General features: G+C 43.1%; 1 protein-coding gene across 1 annotated transcript in view; it reads right to left on the bottom strand.

Moving 5' to 3' along the window:
• Positions 1-261: 261 nt before the first annotated feature.
• The window catches only part of ccz1 (CCZ1 homolog, vacuolar protein trafficking and biogenesis associated), a 9,847-nt gene continuing 594 nt past the window's right edge, over positions 262-9,514 (bottom strand). Inside the window, exons 2-17 of the mRNA XM_079756278.1 lie at positions 9,509-9,514; positions 9,318-9,414; positions 8,536-8,633; positions 8,069-8,162; positions 7,528-7,608; positions 7,387-7,434; positions 6,635-6,718; positions 5,740-5,915; positions 5,281-5,362; positions 5,017-5,078; positions 4,036-4,147; positions 3,623-3,656; positions 3,285-3,402; positions 2,066-2,224; positions 1,014-1,141; positions 262-825 (exon numbers count right to left, since the gene is read on the bottom strand). The exon at positions 9,509-9,514 is cut by the window's right edge and continues 69 nt beyond it. Of these exons, the coding sequence (XP_079612404.1) occupies positions 770-825; positions 1,014-1,141; positions 2,066-2,224; positions 3,285-3,402; positions 3,623-3,656; positions 4,036-4,147; positions 5,017-5,078; positions 5,281-5,362; positions 5,740-5,915; positions 6,635-6,718; positions 7,387-7,434; positions 7,528-7,608; positions 8,069-8,162; positions 8,536-8,633; positions 9,318-9,414; positions 9,509-9,514 (1,435 nt within the window). The 3' untranslated portion in view covers positions 262-769. The remainder of the gene's footprint in view (positions 826-1,013; positions 1,142-2,065; positions 2,225-3,284; positions 3,403-3,622; positions 3,657-4,035; positions 4,148-5,016; positions 5,079-5,280; positions 5,363-5,739; positions 5,916-6,634; positions 6,719-7,386; positions 7,435-7,527; positions 7,609-8,068; positions 8,163-8,535; positions 8,634-9,317; positions 9,415-9,508) is intronic.

Here is a 9,514-nt window from a genome sequence, read left to right as displayed (position 1 = left end):
CAGTCCAAGGCACAAAAGGGCAAAGGGAGTCCCTAGGAGCCACTGCTACAAAAGCAAAAGTTATTTAAAATGAGCTGAAAACAATTATATGAGCAGATGCTGATCAGAGGGCCTCAAAGAGTGCAGTTTTCCAGATGTAAGGTTGCTAAATGGACTACAGATGTTTTACCCAGAATGTCACCAGGTGTGAGATCTGTATTCAAAGTGTAAATAAATAAATAAATAAATAAATAAATAAATAAATCGTACACAGAATAAAATTCTAAATTCCATAATTTATTTAAAGTTAGGGCAGCTTTATACAAAGCACGATATCTTTTGACATGCCATTTTATTTAAAACTATACAAAAATCATCAATGGATCTAGAGGAAACACGTTTTGTGCGCCTCTTATTTTTAAATACATTTTGACTGATAAAAGTACATAGAAATCGGATTCAACCAATTAGTTCATTCATAAGAAATCAAAATGAACATTTGCAGCTTGGATGCAGGAACACATATGTACAAAGAAAGTGAAAAAATTAAAGGGCATGTACACTTAAATTACAAAAAGAAAAAAATCTAGTTGTATAAGTAGAATACAAATCCTGGACAAAAGAAATAACTGTTTGAAAACTTTTTTCTTTTTCTTCAACAGTTCTTGCATTACCCTGCACCTGTAGTTCACAAAGATAGGTCCAGTCTCTCCATGGACACAGCTCCCTGCATCTGTCCCAAACGCCTGCTCTCTATTGCATCCTGAATTCATCTTCATAATCCCTCCCTTCAGTCCAGGAAGAATATATTGTTGAACTGTGTTGCACAAAGCCTCTTAACTTCCTCTACAGTGGGACGGGCGAGGGAAAAAAGGAGGGGAAAAGTCAGATTAAAAGGAAGGTTAGACTACTGGAGGCAGATTGCGTGGTTTGGTAGCTGCAGAAAACAGAAATTGTCCACATTGCATCACGATCGGATGAGTGATGTATTGTATGTCTGGTGTTGCGTGTCATTGTTGTCATGTCAGACCTACCGTTGACCTCGATCAGATTAGCGTTTTTCTGATTGAGGATGACGTATAGCTCTCTCTGGTCTGATTTCTTCCCCACTACCCAGTAGTCAGTCATGGCTTTGACAATGACCTCTTCATCCTCGTCCACTCTGGGAGGGAAAAGTGACGAAGGTGAAACAGGTTTGTATTAAGCATATTTTTTTGCACTTATTTTTGCAATTTGTGCATTTCAGGGTTGTCTCGCCATTGTCACAGGCACTTATTAAAAGTCACTTTGGATAAATACTTTTGCTGAATAAATATTATGTAATGTGTTTTACGGAAGCAAGGCCATAGTTAGATACAAAGCAATAAACTTGGTGAATAACCCAGCATCTTCCATGAGCAACGCTAAACCAGAAGTATTTATAGTCCAGATAAGGAAAAATGGATAAGGATAAGATTGAGGATGTCCAGTCATAAAGTGGGATTAAAACCAAAAGATACATTCTTTCAAGAGGTTTTTAAAATATTTGTTTTGTTTGTCTTCAATATTACTTTTCTGTACAATACTCAGGAAAGTGCTTCTGTATCCGTCTTATGAAAGACTAGGGTTTCTCTCACATATTGCATAGTTTAATCAGTATAATGTTGTAGTGTATTACAAAAATAGCTGTAGGAGCTGAAAGCCACAAACAGAACAAATGTGGTTATCCCATGACTCCGTAGGTCTAGTGACGGCCTCACACAGTGCTGTGCGTAAAAAAAAAAACGAAATCAAAAGATAAGAACATTTAATCATGGGGACTATCTCCTGACTGGTGCTACGGCTGCGAGAGTTCCAATCTAGTAATGTCCCCGAATATAGTGCTTTTCAGCAGAGTCTTTAAGGATTTTTTCATTACAATGATTGGATGATTATGGTGTTTGACCCCCTGGCCGAAAAGTTCAGAGTTTGAAGTTCCCCCCCAAATCTCCACAATCTCAACCCCTTCCATCCTCGGGCAAAAATAATCCTGCAAAATAACTTCATATTAATAATAAAGTACTCCGCTCTAAATGCAAGTGAGGGCATTTCTAGGGGAGGAAGCTACCTGGCGAAGTCACAGTTGATGTCCCCCAGGATCTTCATGAGGTCGGGGTGCACGGAGGTGAGGGACACGCTGGCCGTCTTCCTCATGTGGATGGTGCTCTTCTCCGCCAGGTTCATGTGGTTAAAGTAGATGAACTTGAACTGTGGCTCCTTGTCTGGCCTGAAGGGTGGCAGGACGCAACCACAGGATGGGTGAGGACAGAATGTGCTGTGCGTACACAAATGTATTTACATGATGCTCAGCGGACAAATAGCTCTCACAAATTTGCACAACCTTTAGATCTCCTACGCAGACGCACAAGTGACAGTCGACAAACAAAACTGCAGCGAGTATCATCGTTCTCCTGTATGTGTTTAGGATGCGTGTTTGCGTGTGTGCATGTGTGCGTGTGATCTTAACAGCTGGCTTAGCCCATGGTCACAGACAGGTGGCGGCGTAGTAGACCTAATGCGGGCTCCACAGCGAGCATGATTAAAACTGAGGAAGACGTCATGCGGTACGGAGCGGAGACTCTCGCACTCAGGTTAACGTTGTGGGCTAATCTTAGAGCGATCTGCGCTGGTAAACAGAGCGTAGGTGTGCCAGTGTCTCACGAGGGTGGCCCGGCAGGTTATTGGGTTACCCCTCCTCTCTAAAGCAGTGCCGGCATGACAATATCAGATGGTAACGGAGTCTCTCCTCGGTTATCCTGTTCAAGGACTCGGCGCACGTCCAGCCAGAAACCAAACACTCATAAGGGTTTGGCAGTATTATACACAGAGGGCGGCTCCCGTCTCTGTGGTGTGTGAGAGGAACACATTTGATTTTAGATGTTGGACCTATGAGAATTTAATCAAAGGGAAGGTTGACTAGGGCATGCACTGAGCTAGCATCCACCTTTGTCAAATTCCATCCAATATCATTGAACCACTAAAAAAGACGCGTTACTTAAAAAATTACCTCAGTGCTCCATTAATCTGATGTTTTCCTCTCCCACATGCACAGAACCACCGCTGTAGCTTTGTGTAAAATGTGACCTCCACACAACGACCCGTTGCCTAACCTGTAGGCCTCTCTGACCAGGAGGCCTGATCTCCACCCTGCTCCCTAATGTCACGTATCCAAAGTCACGGCCAGTCGTGTTTGGCCAAAAGCGTCTGCTAAATAACTAAATAGTACAGCGGTAACAATAGAGCGGCCGTGGTCTCGGTGACACTGCGGCCGGCTGTCCTCCACTGACCCTGATATCCGGCGGTTGAGGGTGAACTGCTCGCAGATGTCTGACGCCAGCAGGGTGAGCTGTGGTCCCACCAGCGCATCCAACCGCTCGCAGAAGTCCCGGGTCAGCTCCACCGAAGCTGGGAGAGGACAAAAACGTTATGTGGGTGAGCAGATTTTATATGGTGAGGGAGAATACAAAATAAATATTTAACTAAACGTGAACATTCAATTTCTATTAAAAAATGTGTCTTATGTGTCTTACAGTAACGAAAAAAGATATAGTATGTTTGAACATAAGTTAAATAATAGATTGAGTTAAATAAGGTGTACTAAACGGGGATAGTTTTGTGCGCCTACCACTGATCATGAAACAAACAGCCGCGCTCATCGCCTGGAGCAGGGAGAAACATTTGCATGTTAAACACACGCATGACTGTTCCAGATCCCATTTACATTCAAGGAAATTGCACCTGATATTGCAAAACGTAGCTCATTATTCAAAATTCCACCATTCCCTTGATTCCTCAAAATCCATACAATTTCATAAAGCAGCAGGAAAACGCTTATCCTGAATGTGCAGTTTAGGGGCTGACCAGCAAATCCGTAAAGAACAACAGATTATGAAATCTCATCCATTTAATATATACAAAAATATTTAAGCACCTGCCTCGCACTGATTTAGAGCATTAAAAACACAGGCTGCAGGTGGTAGCCACAGATTAAATGGACTGCGTGACCCTGGACCAAACCTAATACCCCCAGTGCCTCACCTTGTAAACAATCAGGTGCAGCTCCTCCGAGCCGTCCTCCGTGTGGACAAATATTCTGGGGAACCGGAATTTTGCCTCTGGATCCTTGAGGTTGGCGGGACCCGTAAGGAACCTGGGCAGCATAATGGACGATCAATAGATAAACCTTGTGTGTGTGCGTGTGCGTGTGTGTGGGCACAACCAACATAATAAAACGATTTTAAAGTATGTTGGTATATTTTGCCTAGGCTGTTTGATTGATTGATTGAGTTTGATTGAGTTGATCTCAGAGATATTTGCTCTGGGGACTACCGTCACCTCAGGCACATGGAGCAAAGCTAAAAACATCAGAGTCTGAGGTTATTCAAAATGGCCCAACCCTATCATAAAGACTTTCAGACAGAAACCCAAACATCGATTTCCTCTGCCTCTACACCTGTTCTAAAGATTCTAGACTTAAGATACTTGATTGTATATTTCACTGAGGTACGTCTAAAGATTTATCGTCTAAGGACAACAAATGTATCTGAATCTTTAAATTTCTTTGCATCATGTGTATTCAGATTAAGCCCATAACACACAAGGTTAAATGTAATTTCTATAAGAAAATATGATTAAAGGTCAGTCCTGGGCCAAAGTTAAAGACCCTTCAGTGTGTTCAAGGTAAACTCATGTCTTTGATTGAATCAGTCCACCCACTATTTACCTGACAACCTCTCTAGCGAAAACAGACCCAAGCTGAAGCATAGGCCCAGCAACATGTATACACCACAGGTAACCTGGACATTGGATGCTATGGTCATCAAAAGGATGTCTTTCACGTGTTTAAAATGTCATTTCCTGCACTGTAATCAATGCCATGGTCCCAATATCACATGACAGGACATGTCACGGGTCCACTGTCAAGGAATGAGCCCACATCTCTGGTAATTCCTTCCCAGACACAGAGCACCAAACGTGGGCCAGTACAAGCAGGGTGTTGGGGGGGGGGCTAGCACCTACCGTCCATAGTGCAGCAGGTTCCCTGAGACCTCTGGCCTGAGAGCAGAGTCCCTGCCGGCCAGCTGGGGAGAGCAGGAGCAGAGGGAAGGATGGAGGTCACGTTTTCAAAAGGTGTTGGTTATATGATACAAGTCAAACTCACACTTTTCACAATGCATGTGAAACTTTTCCCTTTTAAAATGGATGACTTGGCTTATGGCCAAGTGCTATGCGTGCACAGCACTGACCGAAGGTCACGTGGCAACCCCGTCCCTCTCCTCTTACCTCTGGTTCAGAATGCCTGGGGAAGAGGGATGTGGTGAGATACTTGTACAAGATCCTCATGTCGTCCTGCTCTAGTCCACTCCTAGAGAACCAAAGAACCAGAAACACACTTAAGTCATACCCCATCGATTGTAGCCATAGTAGATTAGTTCTTTGGCATGAATAATAGATCTAAAATACTACCCACAAAAAACCACCGAGCAAATACAATTTAATTGTATCCCATTCAAATAACATGACAACAGTAGACAGTAAATTCATTTACTCTGGTGGACGGCTGGTTCGCTACACCCACTAAGTGCCCTAACCATGTAGGCAATACATCTGGTAGGGTTTGATACCCTACTGCTTTGGTCAGGGACTAAATGTCCCTCCCCTTGACCCACTTCCCTGTCCCTCTTTCCCCTCTTGACCATAAAAGTACATCTTGTACAATCCTCCCTGGGTGGGGGCCTTTACCAGATCAGCTGGTCATTGTAGAGGAAGGCGGTGTATTTGACCAGGCGGAGGTTCTCCTCCACCCGGTTGACAAAGGACTGGATCTTCAGGTAGGTCATCTTGTCCAGTGGGAAGAAGCTGATGCCGCCAAACACATCAAGTAGGTCACATGACTGCAGGTGGAGCGTCTGCAGATACTGGATACCCGAGCCGGTTCAGTCAGTCAGACACACACACGCACAAACATGAGTTGCATTAACACAGGCACAGAAAATAGGAGATGACCTCCACACAGGCACACACACACACACACGAGAAGGAAAAGAGAAAGGTTTCGGTTTACCCGCCAGTGTTTGCTTACAACTCAAAAGGACAGTGTGGAACAGTAGCGCTAGCTGGCACAGACCATTCTCGAAACGCACCACCGTCATGACAGACAAGACGAGGCCGGGACACATATCCCGGGATACGACCCAGCGGCGGGGCTTTCTCTTTCTGTCTTTGGGTTACATTCAGAGAGAGAGAGGGGGGGATGTCCCCGGGAGCCTATAACCACACCGGAGCCTCTCTGTCCTAATTAGAAATTAAATATTGGCCGCTTCTTTCACCGCAGCTACACCAGTAAACTAATCGCACGACGAGCTCTCCGGATAGAGTCGCCGCAAATAGTCCCAATTAAAAAATTATGACAAAGAAGGATTAACTTCAACCCAGTCATGTATATTTAGATATGATGATATAATTGCAATTAGTAGATTAGCGTTGCGAGCCTATCTTGCATTAACAACACTCTACAAACTGTTTTCTTCTGACCTTCCAGGGGAGAACATATGCGTTAACATAAATATAGTTAGTAAAGTGGAAACTTCACTGCAGGACACAGAACATGTGGAATCAGCCAAACAGAACGGCCTACCCTGTAGAAGAACTTCTCCAGTTTTGGGATTAGTAGCTCAACCCCTCCTGCCTCCATGGCTCTGCCAAAGGTGCCGTTAAATAGCTGCAGAAGAACGACATAAGCACAAGTTGTTTAGCGAACGTTTATCCCACAGGACCTCGTCACCTAGTTATGATACAGGTCTTTAAGGTGCAGGTATTGGTTAGAAAGATGGTACAGATACAGATCATTACATGGCATGTAGGAGTTAATAATGGGTTCAGATACAGATCATCACAGGGCATGTAGGGATTAGATAGTGGGCACAGATAGAGATCATTACGGGGCATGTAGGGATTAGATAGTGGGCACAGATAGAGATCATTACAGGGCATGTAGGGGTTAGGGTGGGTGTTACAGATACAGATCATTACAGTGCAGGTAGGGGTTAGATAGTGGGTACAGATACAGATCATCACAGTGCAGGTAGGGGTTAGGATGGGGGGGGGTACAGATACAGGTTCCTGAGGAGCAGGTAGGGGTCAAGATGCTCAGGCATCTTGCTCAAGGGTGCCTACAGGTTAGGCATATGTGATCTAACACATTATTTTCTGACTGGGAGTTCAATACATTTAATAAAATGGGCTGGACAGGGCCACAATACACAACAATCAATAACCATAACTTACTTTCTGGCACCTACGATGTTATTTGTCTGAACTGTAAACTATGAATAGAAAATCTGTGAGTGGATGAGATTAGTTGTAAGTGGATGGGAAGCTGGTGCTCACCTTGTACATGCTGTAGCATTGCCTCAACACTGCACCATAAACCGTGTCCTGCAATGCACAAATACAAACGTATTAATCATTGCAAACCAAGACAAAGAACAACCATATTACAATAAGTTATGATAGTCGAGATTGACTTACGAGAACCTCTTCTTCTTGGTATTCTATTGTGGGAGGTTTTCCGTCTTTGTTAGGTTTTTCTACCATCGGGTTCTTCACAATCTGAGGCACCGATGCAAATAAAAGTAACAGTGGGTTAGAGGAATACACAGCACAACTGAATCACCCACTCACAATAATTTAATAGAGTATTCATATAGCCTACATCAGACATTATGGTTTTAGGGAGCTGTTTTCTCATTAAAATGTGCTCATTTAATGGATGGTTTTTATTATTCACTGAGATTTTCCTAAGTGAATACTATATATACACACTGGCATGACATTAAGTTTAGGGTTTTTTTTATTACGCACTTGACTTTTTGAATCTAACCCTTGACTAATAACTGATAAAAACCTGCTTTCAAAACAAATTATGTTTAAACTGAAATTAAAAATAAGTAAACAAACGCAATAAAAAGAAAAAGCGTTAATGCAATGCAAAACTCTTCCAGTTGAGCTGAACAGGACCACATGGGGATGAGTTGAAGTATTACACAAAAACATTGTTGTAGTACCATACCATAACAATCCAGTAGCTTTCTTCAGCCTCAAAGAAGAACTGGCGGTTTTTCTGAGTATGTAGGGATTTAGCTGGCTTTGTGGGACAGAAGGTTCTGAAAGACATATTGGATGATTGTTATTAATGATTAGTTTATGGAGTGACATATTATTAAAGTCTAGTTGCTGCAACTACTCAGCCAACGAGCACATCTCTACTTGAGAAGATAATGGTTAAACATTTTGCTAAAGACCATTGCTTATATGGAAAATTAGTCCACTTTAATTGCATAGTGTTAGATGTTAAATCAAGCTCAAAATTAAAAATCAACAGCTGCAGATGTTATTGTAAACAAACAAATTCCTCGGCCTGCAAAACAAGCCATCTTCTCACAATGCAAAGACACCAGCTCACAGTTTACTAAAGTGAGTAGGGTTAGACTTCTACATTTCATCGGTCAGTCTATTCTTAAAGTAAACCTTGTCTACCTGGTGAACTGTACAATGGCCTCACAGAGGCCCACATTTCGGATCTTCTCGTTCTTCTCCACCTCACTTGGGTGATAGAACAGGATCTTCTTCTCTTCCTGAACACATGAGTGATAAGACAATCACACCCTATGTTATCCCTTCGCATACAAGCTTAAATTAAAACTGCGTTAAAGACCTAAGCAAATAGAAATGTTAAGAAGGCAAACAAGGTGACCTGTGTTTGCCTGCAAACACAGGTGACATGTGTTTGCCGTAAAGCTTAAGACTCAGGGCTCATGCAGACCTATTAAGGCGTCGGACAACAATGGGAGTTCGACCATTAATTTGAATGGGGGAAGTGCGTGCAAGCTGCGGCGGTGGAGGAGGCTGCACGAGGATGCAAATAAAGACGCAGCCGGCCTGCGGTGGACAGTTGAAACAGAATCTACTTATGGAGAAATGCAACCTGACGTCACGCTGTGGTGACCATCACTTAAACCAGAGATTAGACCGGAAGAAGACCGCAGGAAGAAGAACCTGTATAACATGTGATATTAGCATACCCCTGCTAAGTGAGCAATTTGGAAGAGAGACTGATTGCTGCCGTTTGGCCTTTTCCGAGCTGTACAAAACTTCAATGCGTGCGCAAAGTTTGCAAAAATGGGCCATGGAAAGACATAAACTCAGCAGTCTGCGGTTAACACTGCAATGCCTGATTTGGTCTGAATGAGCCCAAAAGCATGTAGAATTAAAACGAAAACAAGGCAAAAACAGGTTACGTGTTTGAGATTAGCACCCACCTCTCCTTCCCGTGGTCCAAACGAAGGATTATATACGAAAAAGCTAAGAAGAGAAGGAGTGTATTGTTTCTCTTGTGTTACTGCAGCCATTCTTGGACTGTAACACAGAAGGGGTCATGTAAAGCAAATGTCACATTAATCAACCGGTCCCTGAAACATACATCAAGTGTGATCCAAGGAAGTCTCTTAACCTGACA

This window comes from Pollachius pollachius (genome assembly GCF_949987615.1).
Source record: "Pollachius pollachius genome assembly, chromosome: 19".
Taxonomy (NCBI): Eukaryota; Metazoa; Chordata; class Actinopteri; order Gadiformes; family Gadidae; genus Pollachius; species Pollachius pollachius.
This window is presented reverse-complemented; position numbering and strand designations above follow the sequence as displayed.